This window comes from Mustela putorius, unplaced genomic scaffold (genome assembly GCF_011764305.1).
Source record: "Mustela putorius furo isolate JIRA1106 unplaced genomic scaffold, ASM1176430v1.1 tig00001501_pilon_pilon_pilon, whole genome shotgun sequence".
Taxonomy (NCBI): domain Eukaryota; kingdom Metazoa; phylum Chordata; class Mammalia; order Carnivora; family Mustelidae; genus Mustela; species Mustela putorius.
Window position 1 is genome coordinate 98,468 of NW_025421769.1, and position 22,051 is coordinate 120,518.

Sequence of the window (22,051 nt, forward strand, 5' to 3'; positions counted from 1 at the left end):
GTATTACTGTCTTTGTTTCTAGATCACTTTAGAGGAATCCTAAAACTGAACTATGATGAAACTTTCTGATTCTGAGCCAAGTAGGAAAATGACTGATTTTTTAAAATAAAAATAAACAATAAGAATGCCAGTTTCTGAGACATCTAGCTTCATTTGGATGTAATTTGTAATAACTAGCATTCGTATAGTGCTATGTGCTATATATGATATATATATATATATATATATATATATATATATTTTAAAAGTACTTTCACGTAAAAAATAGCAGAAAAATCCAGGATGAATGGAATTCATTTGTCTATCATCTAACTTACTGACTTGTCCTTGTGGTAGTGAAAAAGACCAAAAAGGCCTGAAACTGAAACAGACAGAATTCGTATCTCAAGGCCCTGTAGGCATAGATTGGAATGGTTTCTATGAAACCATGGCCGTTCTACCTAATGGTGAGGGCTCAGCCAGCAGAGGGAACTCATTTATCCTCTTGAGTACTCAGCCTGATACACTGACCGTGTCACTTGAAACCCAGCATGTCAGAAAGGCCCGGTACCCACCAGGGGGGGAGAAGTGGTCTCCTCAGCTGGCGCAGGAGCCGAGCATGTGCACACCACTGCTGGTGGCCAGGCCGTGCTGGCGCTCCTTTTGTTCTTGTTACCTGGTGTTCTGGGTGTCCAGCTCCCCTAAGAAGTCCAGAAATGCTCAGCCCATTGATCAAGGACTCCCACTCCTAGTGGCTTTTGGCCAGCCTGCCGTGTGGGAGCAGGCCTGTCTTGGGCAGGACTGCCAGGTAGCAGGTGGACAAGGAGTCTCACTGGGCTCGGACAGGAGCTGGCAGCCCAGGACCCAGGTTCCCACTTGGGTTCCTTGGGATTTTGGTTTGGATGCGTACCCTGTCCTCTGACTTCTCTGCCTCAATGTCTGTCCCCAGGGCGGAGCATTTTCAGGTGAATCACAAAGAACAATGATATTTCAGATGAACAGTACACGGGAATATGAAATCTATTTGGGGAGTCTACCTGTATCAAAACGGTATCTATCAGTCCAAGCTCACAATTCTGTGGACTTCTTGAGGTTGTGTGTTGTGTGCAGACCAGTATACACAACCAGGTATTGGGAGGGCCACTGCTCTGTGGGTACCGGCGGCTCTTTCCAGCACGTCGCACACCACACAGGGTAGGAACTCTGCTCTTTCTCAAAAGGGAGGGTCTTTCTATGCAGTTAGCTGGCGGTGTACCAGACAAAAGAGTTATTTGTTTTGTGTTGTGCTGTTTCATTGTTTGTTTTGGCAGAAGATTCACAAAAACGAAAATACCTATATCGTCTCTAAAAAAGTTTGAAAAGAGGGGAATCACTCTTATGTTCTGCAGACACACACAGAAGGCCATATTGTAGTTTTCCAGGCAGAGGAAAATCCAAGTTGAGGTGAAGTGGCCGAGACAGAGAGAAGAGCAGTGGTTGCAGGGACTGGGGGAGGGACAGAGCAGTGAGCGAGTAGGAGCGCGGGTGTCTCTGTGAGGAAACGTTGTAGAATGACATGGTTGTGCAAAACTCTGGATGGACCTAATGAGACCTCCATATCCCACTGCAAAGGATGCGAGTAAAATGTTATATAAACTCAAATTCTACTTTATTTAATAAATAACATCTATGAAGTAATTATAGAGGTGAACACAGAAAACAAATACGATAAAGAAGGAAATGATGTCATGCTCCAGTCATGCTCTGGAGCTGCAGCCAGCACAAGCTGCTGCTCGGGGGCCGAGCCTGCTTGCTCCATGGAGGCAGGGGGCGGCAGCTTGGGGGCCTAGCCTGCTTGCTCCACTGAGGCAGGGGGCGGCAGCTCGGTGGCAGGACCCTGCTGGTCATCCAGGAAAGTCAAAAGGCCTGGTGGCTCTTCCGTGGCAGAGAAGTGAACGAGGGCCCTGACGACCATCTGCCCTGGCCCCAATGGGTCAGGGGGGGGCACTGGTCTTCCTAACCCATAGTGAGCAGCCATAGCAGGGATGGCGGGGGCCAGCTCAGGCCTTAGAGGTGCAGCAGGTGCCAGAGTGGCTGCTGGAACAACTTCCCGAGACACATCCTGATCTCGCTCTGGGGCCGGTGCTGTAGCTCCGAGAAGAGAAAGCATCATCAGCTTGATTGACTTCTCTTTTGCCTTTCCCTTTCCCCACCACTCAGCATGGCCTGCGTTCAAGACCCAGCCCCCGGAAGGTGTCCCCGGCGGAAGCCCATGGGGACAGGGATCTGAGACGATTCACTCTCTTCAGCCCAATTACAATCTACAGAGGCTTCCTCAGGGTGGCCCACCCTGCCTTGCCTCAGGCCCACACCAGTCACCCCCAGTCCTCCTCACCCCCAGCCTCTGGCTCCATGGTCTTTCTGGGAGCGCACTGCCTTTCTGGCAGCAGAAGCTGGGCACGGCGCTGCAGGTCCGAGCCCGGCACATTGACCTGCAGGTAGGCCAGCAGCGTATGCAAGCTGGGAAACTCCGGAGGCTGCACAAAATCCCCTGGATACTTTTCCACCCAGGTGTTAAGGATGGCATAGACGGCCCTGGGGACAGACATGGAGGCAGAGAAGTCAGAGGACAGGGTACGCATCCAAACCAAAATCCCAGGGAACCTATGTGGGAACCTGGGGCCCTGGGCTGTCAGCTCCTGTCTAAGACCAGTCGGACTCCTTGTCCACCTGCGACCAGGCAGTCCTGCCCGAGAAAGGCCTACTCCCACACGGCAGGCTGGCCAAAAGCCGCTAGGAGTGGGAGTCCTTGGTCAATGGCGTGGGCATTTCTGGACTTCTTAGGGGAGCTGGTCACACTCCTCAGTCTGTCTCCTTGCCCACGAGCCACTTGAATTCAACTGCTTGTGCCTGGGGAGGGGTGGTGTCTGACCTCTTAATTACCCTCACTGCACTCGCCTCTGCTCAGTGAAGATCCAACCGAGGAGGGAACAAAGGGACTCTGTCTCTAGCCAGGCCTTCCCAGGACCCTCCCCATACCTCCACCGTTACCTCCTCTGCCCCGTCACTAGGTGCCATGAGAGTGGGTCTGTTTCCACTGACACTCACCTCCCACAGGGTGTGGGATGCCTGCTGCTCCCTGGGCTCTACTGGGTCACCACTCTCCCTGAGCCCCCTCTGAGCACCGAGTGCAGGTGGCAACAGACTGCTGTGCGATGCTTCCTAAATCCTGCGTTCTGGGTCCCAGAATTGGGGCAGAGAGAGGGCTGGGAGGGGGCAGGGATGGAGCATGACCCACTCAGGGGTTGAAGCTGTCCTCCATGCCCCTCTGCTCTCCCACAGTGCTCACGCACCTACCCCATACAAAGAATTGAAAGAAATGATGTCTGAACTTGCTAATATCTGAGGTCCCTTTGTGAGCGGAGTGTGGATAGCACGTCCCTGCATGAGTGGCATGGATCCTGTGATTTCTGATAACATAGCCCACTCTTTTTATTTTTTTGAAAGACTTGTTATTTATTTATTTGATAGAGAGAGAGGTCACAAGTAGGCAGAGAGGCAGCCAGACATAAAGGGGGAAGCAGGCTCCCTGCTGAGCAGAGGACCCCACGCCCCCGACGTGGGCCTCGATCCCAGGACTGTGATACCCACGACCCATGACCTGAGCTGCAGGTAGAGGCTGAAACCCCTGTGCCACCCCGGCACCCAACATATCCCATTCTTGAGACGAGTACACAGAGATGTTTAAGGCGAGGGGGCTTAGGATAAGAAGGAACAGAGGCTGTAGGATGCAGCACTGTGCCTTGGCCAGAGAAAGGGATTACATCCAGTCCTGCCGCAGTAAAGGGCTCCATGGCTGTGATCAATGACTGGCCTTCATGACTGCCGTGCAGTGCAGTGCAGAGAGGGCCCTGTTCCTATTCCTTGGGGGGGGGCAACAATGTGTTCCATCAATACCAAAGCGCAGAGCAAGAGACAGAGTACCATGGGCCCCATGTCCATTTGGATCAAAGTCTCCCAATTAACTCTTGCAAATGATGATTTGCAAGACTTGCAGAAGCTGAGGAAGGACTGTTGGGCCAGTGGGGGCACTTGGGAGCACGAGTTAGAAAAATGCCTTGGCCAGGGCAAAAGGAGTCTAAATCAACGGGATGAGACCTGGTCTAAAGTCTCTTTAATGATACACCTATAAGTATGTGGACAATGGCAGTGCTTCTGTCCAAGGCGTGGGCAGGACCATGTGGGCCAGTTTGGGGAAGAGATGGGATGCAGATTCACGGGAGTACAGGACTCTAGGAGGCCAGGCTGGCTTCTAGGAAGTGGGGCCCTTGGTGCTGTATGGGCGCCCCGGTGTCGGGTCTCCCCAGCACCTGCACTCACCCTGAGCCAGCGCCAGACTCTCTTGGTCGTGTGAGGCTTCTTTTCCTTGGAGGAAGGAGAGCAGGCAATCTCCTCGGTCACCTCCTGCACCATGTCCTCTGGGGCGTTCTGTAAAGACAGTGCCCGGCAGCCAGGCAGGAGGCCTTAGAGCCCTGTCTGGAGGCGTTTGCTAGTGTTCAGACCCAGGGCGCTCCATTCCAGACACACCACAGCCCAGGTGGCAGAGCCCTCCCCCAAGGAGAGAAACGTGGCCCAGCTTCAGGGCCTTGGATGTGCTCTGGCACAGCTCAGAGTCACCTCAGGAATCCCCTGTGCACCCTGCCCACCCTGACATTGGTGTGAACAAGAAGGGATCACCAGGGTATCCACTGTGCTCACCCTCCTCCAGCCCATGGGCAGGAACCCCCACATATCCCTCCTCCCCTCAAACTCCAGAGGAAGGGATGGGGCTTCCCTAGGATGGTTGGAGGGAGGCATCGCCTAGTCTCCTCAGTAGTAAGTACCTTATGGCGTCTCCCTCGAAAGATCCTGCGGCATTGGGGGGGTGGTTTTAGCCAATGTCTGCAGCATGGGAACAAGTCATTTTCTTGGGGGTTCTGGTACCCAGAGCCCCGGAAACTAGGTACACAACAGGAAAACATCTTTCTGTGTCAAGGTCCTGAGTCCAGTAACCCTGCTACTGGACTAGACTGGCTGCCTGGTTGCAGGGGTTCCAAGTTCTGAAGGCCTTTGTGATCCAGGCAGTGACATCACTTCCTGAGATGCCCTATCAGGGCCCACTCCTGGTTGGATCCCTACACGAACAGTGCTCCCGTCTGCCATCTCCTCTTCCCCCTTCTGCATGTAAGGACACATCTTATCTGTACACAGTGACCCCAACACACCCCTCTCCACAGTCCCCCAGGGAAGGTCTGGGAGCAGCCAGGGCCCCAGCTTGCAAACACACCTGGTTTCAGACACAAGTCTCTATTCTTACCTGGTTCAGACCCTAGAGAAGACATTGTGGCAGACAGGGATGGTCTTCTTGCCAAATATGGATGAATCCAGCATGTCTTTCTATCAGATGTCCACAGGCATAGGTTGGATAATAGCTATGATGTTAAAGGAGTGCTGTCACATGTAGGAAATACCTCCCACCCAATTTCCTCCCTCCTGTCAACTTCTTTGAATCTGCTACTAATCAGATCCCACCCCACAGTCCCTCCTGGGGTGTGTGTGTTTGTGTGCACCAGCACACAAGCTCCTGTGTGCACACATGTGTTCATCGGTGCTCACATTCTGGAGTCCCAGAAGAGGACAGCCCCACTTACAGAGGGCTGGGTAATAGCTTCCCAAGGTCTTAGGCTTTGCATTTTCAATGCAAACCCTAAAGAAGGGACTGGAGTCTTGGCCCTTGATGGTCAGAATGTACCCTTAGCCCTAGAGACCGCCTGTCCCGGGATGCAGGCCATTCTCTCCTATCCAAAGGGTGTGATGCAGATAGGGGTCCATCCAGTGGGTCGCCATGACCCGGGATCCTCCTCAGACAAGAAACTGGGCATATGTCTCCTGTCTAGGAGACCAATGATCACCCTCAGCCTGATAACATTTCCAGGCCAACAGCCACTTCCTTCCAGAAAAACTTTTCCAGAGCCCCCAGTGAATGGCTAGGTTGCATCCAGGACCCCAACTTTGAGGATACTCAAAGAGCTGGGTTCAAGCCTGCTAAGCATCCCAACCAGTCTGATTCTGGGCAAGGCCTGGACCCTTCTGGGATCTTTACAGTCTCCCTTCGGGGGCTCCATTGGTTGCCCAACTCCTCTGTAGACATGTTTGTGTGACCCCTCCCCAGAGTGTGGTCTGGACTTGGTGATTCACTTCCATGACACAGAACGTGGCAACGTGACCCAAAGGCCCTTCTGAGATTTCGTTCGAAAACTCATTGCCCAGCCCCATGTTGACTCGGATCCATGTTCTCTCTACAATATTCATACTGGAGCACAAGACCCTAGGTGGAACCATGACCCAGACATATGCCCGTGGCCCAGCCCTGTGAGCCCACAAAAGACAGAAGTCAGGTCTTTGAGATGGGCTGTATCTGGCCCATGCCCCTGAGTGCGCTCAGGTTCTCGGTGAAGCAGGTCCTCCCTTGGTGTTGTCAGCAGCCCAGTTTAAGGAGAGACTCTGGCAGGAGCCCCCAGCAGAGCACTGCTGGATTCCTGATCCCCTGAGACCACGAGGCAGCATTTGTTGGTTCAGCCACTGAGTGTGGGGAAGTGCGGTCACACAGCCCAGTGAGAAGGGCACTGATACTGACCAACTTCCCGGGCCCTGGCCCTCCTCCCCTCCCACTCTGGTCCCTCCTCATCTTCTCTGGCCACCCTGGCCCCCTTTCTAACCTCCAGTCCTCTGCTCCATGGTGCCCTCCGCCAGGTGGAATGCACTCGCATTTGTGCAGGGCTGTCTCCTTCTTTTCCTCCCGCAGGAATTTTCCGTGTCATCTCAGCACAGCCTTGTCATACCCCTCACCGGGTGGAGTTCGGGCCTTAGTTGTGTCCCTTGCTCTTTTGCTGTGGAGCCATCACTTTTCCCGTTCACATTTTGGTTTCTTGTTTGTCCATCTTCTGCTCTAGACCCTGAGCTCTCACGAGGAGAACCTGCTGGGCTGATAAGCCCTGGCACCATCTGAGTGCGCACGTACCCAGTGGCTGAATGAGCGGGAGACAGGATCCGTCCCAGCACAGACCAGCTCCGTTGTTTGAGCCTCACTGATTTTAGTCCTGTGTAAGCCTTTTGTTTTATTTTTAAGTTAACTGTGACTGCTGTTGGCCTCGAACTCATAACCCTGAGATCAAGGATCCTAGTGCCTGAGGAAGCCAGGTGCCTCTTTGGTCCTCTTTAAAGGTTTTCGGCTGATCACTATTCAAGTGAACTTGGTCATTTCAACATGCTGTACGGAGCTATATTACATTACGCTGAATGACCATGTAACTCCCCAGGTTTTGGTAGCCTGTGACCACAGAGGTCACCCCCATGACAGTGCTGAGTGGATCTTCAGATTGGAGACTGAAATCCTTTCTGTGTTCTTCAGGAGCCCAGAGTCTCTCCCCCATCGGCCTTCTCCCTCCTTGGGATGACATGCACCTCTGATGCCATCAGCACAAGAGGAAAGATGACAAGGAAATACACACAGGAGGGCGTTTCCGGCCAGGTCTTGAAGGCCTCAAGGTTCACTTTGATGCTCAATCTTTTATGTATTATTTTAGGATTTTATTTATTTATTAGAGGGAAAAGAGCACAAGCAGGGGGAGGGGTAGAGGGAGGAGAACCAGAGAGATGCTGATCTGAGGAGGACAGGGGGTGGCTGATATAGACCTGTGCAGGGAACAGCCGAGGCCGCCCAGAGCTGGCCCTCTGTCATCTGGTGGGCCGGGAGTAAGGAGTTGCCTCAGATCCCTGTGCCCATGACCTGCTATCAGGGGAGACCCTCTAGGGATTGCTTCCTGGACTCAGAGAACATTGAATGGTGGGGAAATTTTCCTTGATTTAGGAGGGACATGAAAAGTCAATCATTGGGTTGATACTTTCTCTTCTTGGACCGACAGCCCCAACCACAGAAGAAGATGCTGAACCACCTCAAGAGCTACCTCTAGCTCCCACTGTGGTGCCTGCCGCAGCTTCAGAGCCCGAGGGGCCTGGATGGGAACCAGTTGTGAGTGTGATACAGCTATGGATACAGCCGAGGGCAGGCACCTACCTGAAGGGGCCTACTGCAAAGTTTCTATGGACAACCAGGTGCATGATTGAAAGACTTAGGGGTCTTCCCCTCTGGGGGACATTCCTGGCTTAAAAGTGTTCAAGCGGTGAAGCGGGGCGATATCCCAGGTGTGACAGCATGATCTCAGGATCCCGGGGGTCCCCAGAAGACCAGCTGGGGCCCGAATGCTTCCGAGTTCCCAGACATCAGTTAGGGAGGAAGGCTGAAAACCAGGAAGCTAGGTCCCGGCTTTCTGCTCTGGGAAGCAAGCTGGGCCCAGACACCACCTTATTCCATCCACAAAGTCTCACACATCTCGCCATTCTGGTTGCAATGAAGAAATGGACTGTACACCAGAATTTCGTACCTGTGGATTATGCCCAGGATTTAAGGTGCTAGAGAAACATTTTTTGACATAAGGATGGAGAAATGGTTCCTCCACCACAGCTACTGGAAGGACAACTGAAGGATTATTTCAGCACCGGAAGTCAGACCTGCAGGAGTGAGTGGGAAACAAGGAGCCCGGTGGGTAAGTAGTTAGCCAACATGTCGGGAAATCTGAATCACCATTAGCTGTAAAACCCACGAAAAAGCCATTTCGAGAGATGTTAGTGACAAGTTGGAATGACATGATAATGCACATTGTTAGAACAACTGAAGGTACATAGCATTAGGATTCTGAGATTCTCATTTTGTGCTCTAAGTGGGTAATAGACTCAGTTCAGACATAAGTTACACGTGCTTAAGAGTTTGGCTTTTTTAAAGATTTCATTTATTTATTAATTTATTTATTTCTCAGCAAGAGTGTGAGAGCGCACAAGCAGGGGGAGCAGCAGGCAGAGGAAGAAGTGGGCTCTGGGCTGAGCAAGCAGCTTGATGCAGGACTCAATCCCAGGTCCCCAGTATCATGGCCTGAGCCGAAGGCAGATGCCTAAGAGGCTGAGCTACGTAGGCGTCCCTACATGGGCTTAAGAGTTTTAAAGGTGGGGCACCTGGGTGTCTCAGTTGGTTAAGGAACTGCCTTCGGCTCAAGTCATGATCCTGGAGTCCCAGGTCCCACATCAGGCTCCCTGCTCGGCAGGGAGTCTGCTGCTCCCTCTGACCTCTCCCCTCTCATACTCTCTCTCTTGCTCTCTCAGATAACCCAAAAATCACAGAAATCAAGTATATCTTTTTTTCAAAACTAAAAGATGAAATTAGAGAATAAAGAAAGTATGTCAACTCCTTGACAGGGGGAACAAATGAGAAGAAAGAAACATTAAAAATGCATGATCGGTGGGGCGGCCTGGGTGGCTCAGTGGGTTAAAGCCTCTGCCTTCAGCTCAGGTCCTGATCCCAGGGTCCTGGAATCGAGCCCCATGTCGGGGCTCACCAGAACTCTGCCTGAGATCTCTGTCTGCCAAATAAATAAATAAATAATCTTAAAAATGCATGATCGGGACACCTGGGTGGCTCATAGGGTTGAGCCTCTGTCTTCGGCTCAGGTCATGGTCTCAGGGTCCTGGGATCGAGCCCCACACATCGGGCTCTCTGCTCGGTGGGAAGCCAGCTTCCTTCTCCCTTTCTGCCTGCCTCTCTGCCTACTTGTGATCTCTCTCTGTCAAATAAAAATAAATAAAATCATTTAAAAAAAAAAATGCATGATCAGGGACGCCTGGGTGGCTCAGTTGGTTAAGCAGCTGCCTTTGGCTGAGGTCATGATCCCAGCATCCTGGGATTGAGTCCCACATCGGGCTCCTTGCTCAGCAGGAAGCCTGCTTCTCCCTCTGCCTCTGCCTTCCTCCGCTCACTCTCTCTGAAAAAAAAAAAAAAAAAAAAAAAAAAAGCATGATCTATAGAAAAGTAAAAATCATACGGTAGAAATAAGTCTACCTATATAAGCCATCACAACAAATGTGGGGTAGTTAAACCATAAGTCAAATGATATATGAATGGACAGAACTCTTAAATTGAATTAGGAAATTAACAAAATCTGTTTTTCTCTGCTGTTTTTAAAAAAAACATCAAATGCAAGAGGACAGAAACCAGTGCACAGGCCCAAACTAAAACCAAAGCAGATGCACTGGGTTTTGCCTGGAGGTGGAAATACCCCAGGCTGATGGCCTTGGGAGACACGAGGGTGGGGGGGGTGGGGGCCAGCTAAGGGAGGACTAAATGGAAGAAGTGATGTGAGATTTGAGGCGGAAATGGTAAGAATGAGCCACCTGGGTGCCGTACTTCAGGCAGAACATCCTAAGGTCCCGTAGGACCTTATGATGTTTGTAAAACAGAAAGGTGGGTGTCCTTTGACAGATGGTACAGGAAATAGATCATGAAGGATCTTGAAGAATATTTGCATTTTATTTTTAGTGCAGTGAGGAAACATCGGAGCATTTGTAGCAGACGAGTTCCATGATGTATCTTTAAAAAGATCCTTCCAGCTACTGCGGGGAGAATGCAGTAGAGAGGGTTATAGAGAAGCAAGAGGGGAAGCAGGAAAGCCATTTGGTGGCCAGTACAGTTGTTCAAGTGAGAGGAGAGAGTGCCTTGATCCAGAGGGGTTGTAGGGGACACCAGGAGGCAGCGATGGGCTGGAAATATGTTTTGGCGGTTGAGCCAAAGGGACTTCTTGATTGACTGGACACAGAGTACGGGATGGGGAAGGAATCAAGGCTGACGCTCTCCTTGGGGGCTTGAGCAACTGGGTCGATGTCAGTGCCATTCACCGAGATGGGGAAGGGTGAGGAGCAACAGCTGGGGGGGGTGGGTAGGGGTTGCAAATCAACAATTCTGATTGGGTCTGAGATGACTCTCAGCTGTAAAAGTGGAGTTATCATGTAGGTAGTAGTCCACTCTTTTGGTGTGGAGATTGGTAGAGATTTCTGAACTGGAGATAAAAATTTCAGAGTTGTCAGGATAAAGCTTGGACTGTGTTGACTCCCCTAAGTAGTGTGTGTGGGTAGAGAAAAGGTCCAGGGTGGAGACTCAAGGTAAGTGTTCCTCGAATTAGCAAATAAAAATAAAGGAGTGCCAACTGAATTTGAACTTCAGATAAACAAATAGTTTTATGAGACTGATGCACTGCCTACTGTGCTAAGGAGGCACCTACAATAAATATTTTTAAAGGATATGTTACATGAAATACTGGGGACATACTTGTGCCAAAAGAATCACTTATTATTTTTCTGAAATTCAGATTTAATGGGACATCGCATTTAATTTGACAATCCTACCTAAGGTATTACTTCCTTGTTTAGATGAGATGTAGAGAAGGATCAGGAGCAAAGAGAATGTTCCATTTAGTGTGACTCTGTATCCTATCTTGCCAGAATGCAATGTCATAAAAAAAAATTTATAATGCTCACAAATTCTATGGGTCATGGATTTGGACAGGGGATAGTGGACATGGCTTTCCTCTACTCCTTACTCTAATCCTGGGATTCTTGCCAGCGTGGTGTCTGGGTTCCAATGGTGAGAAAGAAAATGCATGTGCATGTAGGCAAAAGAGAAAGAGAGATTCAGATAGAGAGAGAGAGGGAGACAGACAGAGAAAGAGAGACTTTATCACTCAAATGTCCCGATTCCAGGTAACTTTGATTCATTCTACAAGAAGCTCCCCCATGCCTTGCCCTATATTCTGGACTGTACAGTAGGGATAGGAGGAAAGCCCTTGTTCATTTTTCAAGCATTTATGGACCAGACCCTGTGCAGGGCACTGGGAACACAAAGGGTCTTAGCCTTGGCCCCTGCTGTCCAAGCACTTACAGTATGGGTGGGTATGTGCTGGTGAAGACAGACATATCGGGAGAATCAGGGCTCGGCATCCCCATCAAACCCTATCCTGGCTTTTGGGGGAGAAGATGTGAAAATGTAAGCTATTCTTAAATAATCTAGCAGGTGACTTAGGATCAGACAGGCTGAAACAGATAGCAGGAACAGGTGGAACCTGGGAGAGGGAGTGATTGTTCTGGGTTGGATTAGTTTGGAACGATTTTCTACAAGAAAAGCAGTTTGAGCTAGAGCTTCCAGAGGAGGAGAGTTTGATCACTTCCCTTAGCTCAATAGCATCCTAGACATCCTCACATTAAATAAGTCTGATCTTCCACACCCAGAGCCCTAGTGCCCACCTTTAGTTCACCCTGGGTGTCAGTTGACATTTTTTCCTCCGGAGTCCTGTGTTTCCTCTACACTAGTAGTTAGATCTAGAAGCTTGGCTGGGCTTGATTTTCTCTTTCCCTTCCCTTCTCTTCCCTTCCCTTTTCTTTCCTTCCCCCCTTCCTTCTTTCCTCCCTTTTTTCTTCCTTCCTTCCTTCCCTCATGTCTCTCTCTTTCTCTCTTTCCTCTCTCGTGCTTTCTCTCCTCCCTCCCTCCCTCCCTCCCTCCCTGCCTCTCTTCTGTCCTGCTCTCTCTCTCTCTCTCTCTCTCTCTCAGGAATACTTACTTCACAGGTGGTGCCCTTGTTTCCACCAGGACCATGTGCGACAAAGGCTTACCACCTAAGTTTTCTTCTCTAATTAAAAATGTGCCAGCATCTCATTTGGATTATTTACTTACTTATTTATATTTATTTTATTTTAATATTTATTCAACTTGTCTTGGTGTTGGTTTGTTTTGGTTTGTCTGCTTTTTGGTTTGGTTTTGTTTTGTTTCATGTTTTGAATGCCTGCTCTGCTCCAGACAGATTGCCAAAGCAAATGCTTATTAATCTCAGCAGTCTTTGTGGTGAAATTACTTACTCCTGTAGGTATATGTGAAATAAGAATAAGATCAAGCCACCTAGACACCAGTGTTGGTAGAGTATCTCATCCCAAAGAAACCCAAATCCTGCTTTAAAAACCAAACAAAACATTGAAAACTAATATAGCTCCTTACTGAAGATCTCTTGAGAAGGTAGTAGAATAGGGTGAATTATACTAAACAACATCCATCAAGACTCCCTTAATAAAGCTTCTTTGTATACTGTTTCTCCCGCCTTGTTTGTCACTTTCCCTATTTCCTGCTCGTCCGCAGTTTGCCCGCACGTCCCAGGCTGTCCTCCCCCACTCTTGTCTCCTATCATGTCTCCTTGTTTTTCTTTTGCCAATTTTCACGGAGAGGTAATAACAGTAACTAACACTTACTAAGGGATTATCAGGAGACGGAAAGTGTAGCAAATGCATCACCTGTGTTATGAGGAAAATACTGTTCCTTTCCTCCGTTTAAAGATGAAGAAAGTGGAATACAATGAAGTTAAGTATCTTGCCCAATATCACAGAGAGTTAAAGCCTAGATCCACGATGTAAAGCCAGACAGTCTGACTCGAGAGTCTGTATTCTTTTTTTAAGAATTATTTTTATTAACATATAATGTATTATTTGCCTCAGGGGTACAGGTCTGTGAATCATCAGGCTTACACACTTCACAGCACTCACCATAGCACATACCCTCTCCAATGTCCATAACCCAACCACCCTCTCCCTACCTCCCCACCCCCCAGCAACCCTTAGTATGTTTTGTGAGATTAAGAGTGTCTTATGGTTTGTTTCCCTCCCGTCCCCATCACTTTTTTTTTTTTTTTTTCATTTTTTCCTTCCCTAATCCCACGACCCCCTGCCCTGACTCTCAAATTCCTCTTATCAGAGAGATCATATGATAATTGTCTTTCTCTGATTATAGAGTCTGTATTTTTAACAGCTATTCTATACTGATTTCTTTTCCAAAATCTATATATAAGTTCCACTTATGATAATATAATAGGCTAGGAAATGACCCTGCCTTAAAAAAAAATAATTAAAATAACAAAGTAGAAATCAAGTTCCGTAAAGCACCAGGTACCTGACAAGTTAGTGAGAAGGTACAAGATGGCTTTTTTTCTCCAGTATACTCTTATCACCCTTCTCCTCTCCTTGTCTCTTGATATGCTCATTGGACATGTGTGGCTATATTCACCTCTGAACTTTGGTTCCTGCTCTTTACTGGCTTGCTGGGCCCCAACACACCCTGTTTTTTCTAACCAGCCTATAAGCTCAAGTTCCTATTCAATGGTGATGGCAGAATGAATAATTAGACAGAACTTAAACATCAGAATTATAAAACTAAGTCCATCACTCAGGTTATCCATTAGTAAATAATATTATTGCTGTGAAAATGATTGTATTGAAGTAAAGAAACTTTTCAGTGATAGGCCCTAAGAGAGATTATCTAGTCAAACACTTTTATACTTGAAGTTGAGGCCCAGAGAGGTTAAGTGATTTGCCCATATTGAAAATGCTCGTAGTGAACTAGAACCCAGATTCCTTTATTCCCATTTCAGTGCTCTTTTACCATATCCTACTGGACTTGTGTTTTTAAGTATCATCCCAAGCACATTTCATTTCTCCATGTATATAACAAGAATAAATTTTTGCTTCAAATTTTAAGAAAAGAGGGGCGCCTGGATACCTCAGTCAGGTGAGCATCTGCCTTTGGTTCAGGTCATGATCTTGGGGTCCTGAGATCGAGCCCCATGTCAAACTTCCTGCTTTGGTGGGCAGTCTGTTTCTCCCTCTGCCTCTGCTTCCCCCACCCTCTTGTGTGAGTTCTCTCTCTCTGTGTGTGTCTCGAATAAATAAATAAAATCTTTTTTAAAAATTTTAGAAAAAGATTCTATTTTTTACAAAACTAAATCAAAAGCACTCAACACCACTAGAAAATTTTGGTATTGACTAAATTCTGTAAGTACCTATATTGTTTTAGACCAAAGCTGGTAAGACAATGTTGCACTGTGCATAACTTTAAGTATATAACTACTTTTTTTAAAGTTTATTTACATTTGGAATCTCATATAAAGATAGTTAACTAGTCATGATTCTCTATTTTAGTTAATTGCCTGAAGGAAGGATCCAAATGCTGTTTCCTATTCTATAAAATAAGAGTTTATTTGGAATGATAGCTCAAAATCTTTTCTAGTTCTGTACTTCTCTAAGTCACATTAACCAAAACTTAAATTTTACAATGCTGTGTCATCCTTTTTTTTTTTTTCCTAACGCATTTAGAGGTAAGAAGGATGTATAGAACATGTCTAACATATTGTGAAAATCTGCGAAGATGTCTTAAATTATTTGAACTTCATTTTAGCTAAAACATTTTAAACTGACAAATTACTTGAGATTGTATTCAGAATTAATTCTAAAGTAATTTTTATAATGCCATATTACATTAATATGTTTATGAAATATCTTTGAGATTGCTATAGATTTTAGAAAGTCTGCTCCAAGTAGAATTTCAACCTGTGTAATAAAACAAAGTAAGAAAATAATACTTTACTGTTGGATAGCACTTTAATATTCCCAGAGCAAAAGATTTTCAGATCCAAACATTTGGAGATTCTTCTACAAATAGGACACTTCACCTTATTAACCTGATTAACTTGCAGTGAAAGTCACCAATTGACAGGACCTACCCACACACTTCTTTCAGTGCTTCATTCTTTATATGAGTGATCGTCCAATAGTTCACTCCAACAATTGTCCATTAATTTAAGGAAAGTTTCCAACATGAAAAACATGATAATCGGAATCAAACAGTATTCTGTGATCCAGAAGAAACTGACAATGAAGGTAGCTAGAAGATTAAAAGCAAAAGCAAAAAGAAAAAGAAAAAGAAACATATATAAGTTAGAGACAGACTATATTTTCAAAGAATCAGTGGAACTATTGAGTTCCTTAAATAAGAATAAGGGGCTACTTAAAATTTTCAAAATAGAAAAAGCAGAACTTTGAAATTAAAAATATAAATAAAATTTAATTATAAACACAAATAGACTGGAAGAGAAAATTATGAAGAGCCCCTAGAAAACAGAACAGGAAGCAAAGAGGTTAAGAGAAACAGAAGGGGAAGGAAGAGAAAAAGGTGGGGGAGAGGCAAACCATAAAAGACTCTTAACTATAGAAAACAAACTGAGGGTTGCCAGAGGGAAGTGGGTGGGTGGGGGATGGGCAAATTTGATGATGGATATTAAGGAAGGTACTTGTAATTGGCATCATGTATTATATGTAAGTGATGAATCACTAAATTCTACTCCTGAAACGAGTATTACCCTATCTGTTAACCACCTAATTTAAATAAAAAACCTGGGGAAAAAAAAAAACACACAAAAAACGAAGGCAGAAAAAAAACTTGAGATTCAAGGCTTAACCAGGAGGCCCATCATATTGCAAGTAAGACTCCAATAAAGGAAGAATAGAAAAAGTATAGTGAGCAAGAAATTATTAAAGAACTAATAAGTTTATTTTTTCTCAGAACTGATGGAAATGAGTCTCCACATTGAAAAAGCCCACTGAATATCCAGCACGATAAATGAAAAATACTCTTACCAAAGAAAAAGTCCCAAATTGCAGCATATCAAGGATAAACAAGAGGTTGTAAGAGCTTCCCAAATGCAAGGAATGGGAATAGTTCACATCCAAAAAGTAGAATGGCACTGGACTTCTCCACAAATACATTCTGAAACAATTTCTTCAAAATTGTAAGGGGAACAGTTTCACTAGTTAATTCTGTACTCAGCCAAATCAAGTGTGATGGTACAAAAGAAAGAGTGGTCCCTCCTTTCCCTAAAAAATACTTTCCATGGACTGTGGCCTATGAAATTTTTAAAGGATGTGATTTGTCCAGATGATTAAATAAGAAAGAGAAAGATATAGATGACTCAGGAGAGGGATAAAAAAGTGTCAGCATGGCTGCTATTCAACAAGCCATGAGGTCAGTCAGTTCCATATTGTACTCTCAAAATGAGAACCTTGGGAAGGAGCTCTCCAGGAAACAAAGAAACATAACATGTTGAGCATACACAGAAAAAATATTAATTGCATGTAGCAGTGATTTGGAAGAGTATATAATAATTGTATTAAGTACATAGAAAACTAGAGGGTAAAAAAATTAGTAGCTATGAACTCCAGGAGAAATAATAGGCATGGTCCTAGTTCACCTCTTTGCTTAAAATATTTGCAACTCATAATAATGTAGTCATTAGCTATTTATATTTATATTGGTGATTTATAGAGTCCCACATTATAACATTATTTTGATATCAGAGATGGGTAGAAATGTGGGATAAGAATATAGAAAAGTGAAGTCTTCATATGATTGGGAGTTAACCAATTTTGTTTTAAATTGATAAATGAAGAAATAAAGTATAAGGATATCATCTAGACCCACACTAATATTAATCTGTGGCAAAGGAGGTAAGAGTATACAATGGGAGAAAAGACAGTCTTCAACAAATTTTGCTTGGAAAACTGGACAGCTACATGCAAAAGAATGAAATTGGACCACTTTCTTATACTGTACATACACAATAATAAATGAAAATGGACTAAAGACCTAAGTGGGAGACCTGAAAAAACAAAACTCATAGAAGAAGACATAAGCAGTCATTTCTTTGACATCTGCCATCACAGCGTTTTCCTAGATATGTCTCCCGAGGCAAGGGCAACAAAAGCAAAAATCAACTGTTGGGACTACACCAAAATAAAAAGCTTTTGTGCAGCAGAGGAAACCATCACCAAAACAAAAAGGCAACCTACTAAGTAGGAGAAGGTATTTGCAAATGATATATCCAATAGGGATTAATATCCAAAATATATAAAGCATTTATACAAGTCAGTACCCCCCCAAAAAAAAGAACAAACAGATAATCTGATTTTAAAAAGGACACAGGACCTGAATAGACATTTTTCCAAAGAAGACATACTCATGGCCACCAGATACATGAAAAGATGCTCAACATCATTATACAATGAAACGCAAATGAAAACCACAGTGAGATATCATTTCACACCTGTCAGAATGGCAAAATCAAAAAGACAAGAAATAACAACAGTTGGAGAGGCTGTGGAGAAAAAGGAACCCGTGTGCACTGTTGGTAGGAATGCAAATTGGTACAACCACTGTGGAAAATAGTATAAACCTTTCTCAAAAAATTAAAAATAGAAATTTAAAAAAGAAGCTCTGGCACATTGTTGGTGGGAATGCAAATTGACGCAACAACTGTAGAAAACAGCATGAAGGTTTTACAAAAAATTAAAAATAGAAATACCATATGACCCAGTGATTCAACTACTGGGTATTAACCCAAAGAAAATAAAACACTAATTCGAAAAGGCAGATGCACTCCTATGTTTACTGCAGCATTATTTACAATAGCCAAAATATGGAAGCAACCCAAGTGTCCATAAATGACTGGATAAAGAAGATTTGATTGATATATAGATAGAATATATATTCTTTATATATAGATATATAGAAATAGATTAGGTAAATTAGATAAATCGATATATCTAAAGAAGATGTGATATATATATATACTTACATTTAAGTGTATATATATATTTAAATTATGTATAATATATATAATATATACAATATACATATATTATATATATACACATATATATAAATGGAATATTGCTCAACCATAAAAAGAATGAGTTCTTGCCATTTGTGACAACATGGATGGATATAGAGGTTATATTGCTAAATGGAATAAGTGAGAAAAAGACATACCATATGATTTTCCTCCTACGTGGAATTTAAGAATTAAAACAAAGAAAAAGAAACACAGACTCTTTAAGTACAGAGAACAAATGGGTGTTTGCTAGAGGAGTGGTAGGTGAGGGGGGCAGATAAAATACATAAGGGGGTTTAAGAGTATACTTAATCATGATGAACACTGAGTCATGTATAGAATTGTTAAATCATTATATTTTACACCTGAAACCAATGTAATACTTACATTTATATATATATATATATATATATACACATATACACGTGTATATGTGTATATTACATATATATGTGTTTATATATGTATATATACGTATACATATATATATGAGACAGTATAGAGGGGTGTACCCGAAGGATGTAATTTTCACTATAAGACTTAATATAATTTTACTTAATAAACTATATACATGTATTACCTTGATAAAAATAAAATCATTCCTGCGGTTTCTCCGCAGACCACGGGAGGCCAGAGGCGGGAACCGGCTCCCCTGGCCGCGCGCAGGAGGGATTTCAGCGGAAGCTGTCGAGCGACTTTCATAAATGAAGCTTTAAAATGACCTTCTTAAAAGAAGAGTAAATCCTCGGTTTCCGTGTGACTCTGCAGACACAGCCCGGAGGTCAGCCCTGGGGGCCCGGAGCAGGCCGGTGCGTGTGGGTGGCCGCAGGCGGCCGGTGTCCAGCCTCGGCGCCGCGCCAGCGCCGCAGGACGAAAACGCTCGTGTGGCCTTTCCCTGCGCCCCGACGGAGCCCGAGGCCGTTGGGAGGTGCTGGCCGCGGGCAGGACGGACGCGCCCCCCCCCCCCCCCCCCCCCCCGCGCCTCCAGGGGCCCGGGCAGCTCGCGGTCATCTGGATGTACAGTCTCTGTTGTCTCTGTTTTAAAAATAACAAGCCGCTTAGAACCTGATTTTTACGCAGATTAAATTCATTGTCACTTCGCTTTGATCTTCAGCAATATTTATAAATTGAGTCATTGTAAAGGTTTCCTCATTTGATCCAGTTTTATACGAACTCTGGTTTGTTTGAGTCCGATGTCCAGGAAGAAACAGGACACCTTCACTTGGAGAACCCGGCTCGGGCCCAAGAAAGCTTTCCTACAAATAACGTGTTTTTCTAGGAGCCTCCGGGTGGAGACACAGGGGCTCCTCCTGTGGTCCGGCACCACCTGCTGCTCAGTGGCAACTGTCCTGCCTCGGGACGCTCAGGCCACCAACTGGAAAACACAATCTCACCATCTTCATTTTTGCTGAATCCATTAAGTGTAAAAGCCAATTATTTTTCTTTTGGAAACTATTTATTGGGCAGAAATACTTTTTATTGAGTAATTTTGGTCTGCCACGCCTATATTTGATTTTGCTATTTGTGCGCTTTTGTTCCTAAACACAGGAAAGACCAAAGGTGCTCTCTCTTTGTGGTCTGGGGCAAGAGCTCAGATACACCCAGATTGATGGGCGCCAGTGAACGTAGGAGCATCTTTTCTGGCACCCAAGCAGTCAGAAGTGTTTTTGTGGTTTTGGTTGTTTTGTTCTTTTGGTTTTTTTTTTTTTTTTTTTTTTTTTTTTTTTTTTTTTTTTTACTACAGTAAGTATTATAGAACCAAAAACCTAATGCTACTTACTATCACAATGAAATGTTCTTTTACTAAGTTATTGCTGGTTATTGAATATCTTGTTGAGTACTGGGATCTGTTACCAAGAAGGAAATTACGTTTCTTACCATGTTTGAGCTAAGCAAATGTGAATAATTTTTTAAAGAAAGAAAAAAAAAAAAGAAGCCTCCTCTGAGACTTGTATTCTGTTGTTCATAATTTTAGGAGTTCTGAGTTTCCTGGAACAGCTGCTTGAGTGTATTTTTGTACCCATATCTTCACTTCTGCCTTTTTCTTCTTAAATAAAAAAAAAAAAAAACTATGATGTATTACACATTAAAGTTTTCTTGGTTTTATATATCAAAGAATAAAAACTTTTTTGTTACATTTTAAAAAATAAAATAAAATCAATTTAAAAAATACAATATCTCAACTTCTATGAAGGCAGGAGTTAATTGTGTGTTGATTTGACACTTTGCAGAACTTAAGATACACAAACATTTAAAACAACAGCAAAAACACTTTAATAAATATGCGTCTTATCTAGGTTTTCTAATTTCTTGAAGTGTAATTATTGTTAGTATGCCCTTATAATCCTTTTTATTTCTATGTGGTTGGTAGTGTTATTCCTCCTTTGTTCCTGATTTGACTTGAGATTTTCTTTTTTTAATATGGGCATTTATAGCTGTAAGTTTCCCTCTAAGCACTACTTTAATTAAGTCCCATCAGTTTGGGTATATTTTGTTTATGTTTTTATTCATTAAAATATTTTCTGATTTCTCTTGGGATATCTTGTTTGTTGATTATTTAGAAGTGTGCCATTTAACTTCCTCACGTCTGTGCATTTCCATTCCCTGCACATCTGAGAAGAAAGATATTCTTCTGATGTTGGGTAGAGTATTCTATAAATCTCTTACCTCTAGTTGATTCTTAGTACTATTTCAGTCTTCTATTTCCCTGTTGACTTTCTGGCTAGTTACTGAAAATGGGATACTGAAGTCTCCAGTTATTATTGTTTAATTGTGTATTTTTCCCTTCTGTTCTGTAAATTCTTCCTTCAGGTTTATCAGGGCTTTTTTTGTTAGATGCATATATTTATAATAGTTATTACTTTCTGATAGGTTGATCCTTTTATTATTGTAAAGTGTTCTTCGTCTCTAGGGAAAATTTTTGTCTTAAAGTTTATTCTGATACTAGTACACACACTCCAACTTTCTTTTGATTATTGTTTGTATGGCATAATCGTTTTATAGTTTTCCTTTTTAACCAATCTCTGTCTTGAATCTCAAGTATTCTTGAATCTCAAGATTATTAAAATAATCTTTTGATTATTGTTTGTATGGCATAATCGTTTTATAGTTTTCCTTTTTAACCAATCTCTGTCTTGAATCTCAAGTATATATTTTACAGAGAGTGAGAGTATAGTATCATGTTTTTTAATCCATTTTAGATTGTTTATTACATTTACATATAATGTAATTACTGTAAAATTAAGAATTACACCTGCCATTTTCCTGGTTGCTGTGTTTCTTATGTCTTCACCCATTGTTCCCATTCCTTCATTATTGCCTTCCTCTGTATTTGATAGATTTTTTTTTAGTATACCATTTTAATTTCTTCGTTTCTTTTACTGTATGCTTTAGAATTGTTTTCTTAATGGTTGTCCTGGTGATTATTATTAGCATGTTTACATAAAATAATCTAGTTTAGATTAATACCAATTTAATTTCATTGCAGAAACTTTGCTCCAGTATAGTTCCATTCACTTCCTTTACTTTGTGCAATTACTATCATATACATTACATTTTTATACATTACATTGTAAAACTCATCAACACAGTTTTAAAATTGTATAGCTGTGTTTTAAATCATATAGGAGAAGAAG

The 22,051-nt window shown here is 43.8% G+C and overlaps 3 protein-coding genes across 3 annotated transcripts in view; 2 read left to right on the top strand and 1 right to left on the bottom strand.

Annotated features, from left to right (window-relative positions):
- Window positions 1-22,051, top strand: part of LOC123394119 (ral guanine nucleotide dissociation stimulator-like) — a 153,818-nt gene that overhangs the window by 37,804 nt on the left and 93,963 nt on the right. The gene's annotated exons all lie outside the window — the stretch shown is intronic.
- LOC123394121 (ligand of Numb protein X 2-like) overlaps window positions 1-22,051 on the top strand; it is a gene marked incomplete at its 5' end in the record, with an annotated part of 105,917 nt that overhangs the window by 26,483 nt on the left and 57,383 nt on the right.
- On the bottom strand, window positions 1,594-2,619 carry LOC123394122 (ral guanine nucleotide dissociation stimulator-like). The gene is made up of 2 exons (XM_045087804.1): window positions 2,354-2,619; window positions 1,594-2,103 (listed from the first exon to the last, which is right to left on the bottom strand). The coding sequence occupies exons 1-2, from the start codon at window positions 2,598-2,600 to the stop codon at window positions 1,805-1,807; spliced, it is 546 nt and encodes a 181-aa protein (XP_044943739.1). The 5' UTR covers window positions 2,601-2,619; the 3' UTR covers window positions 1,594-1,804.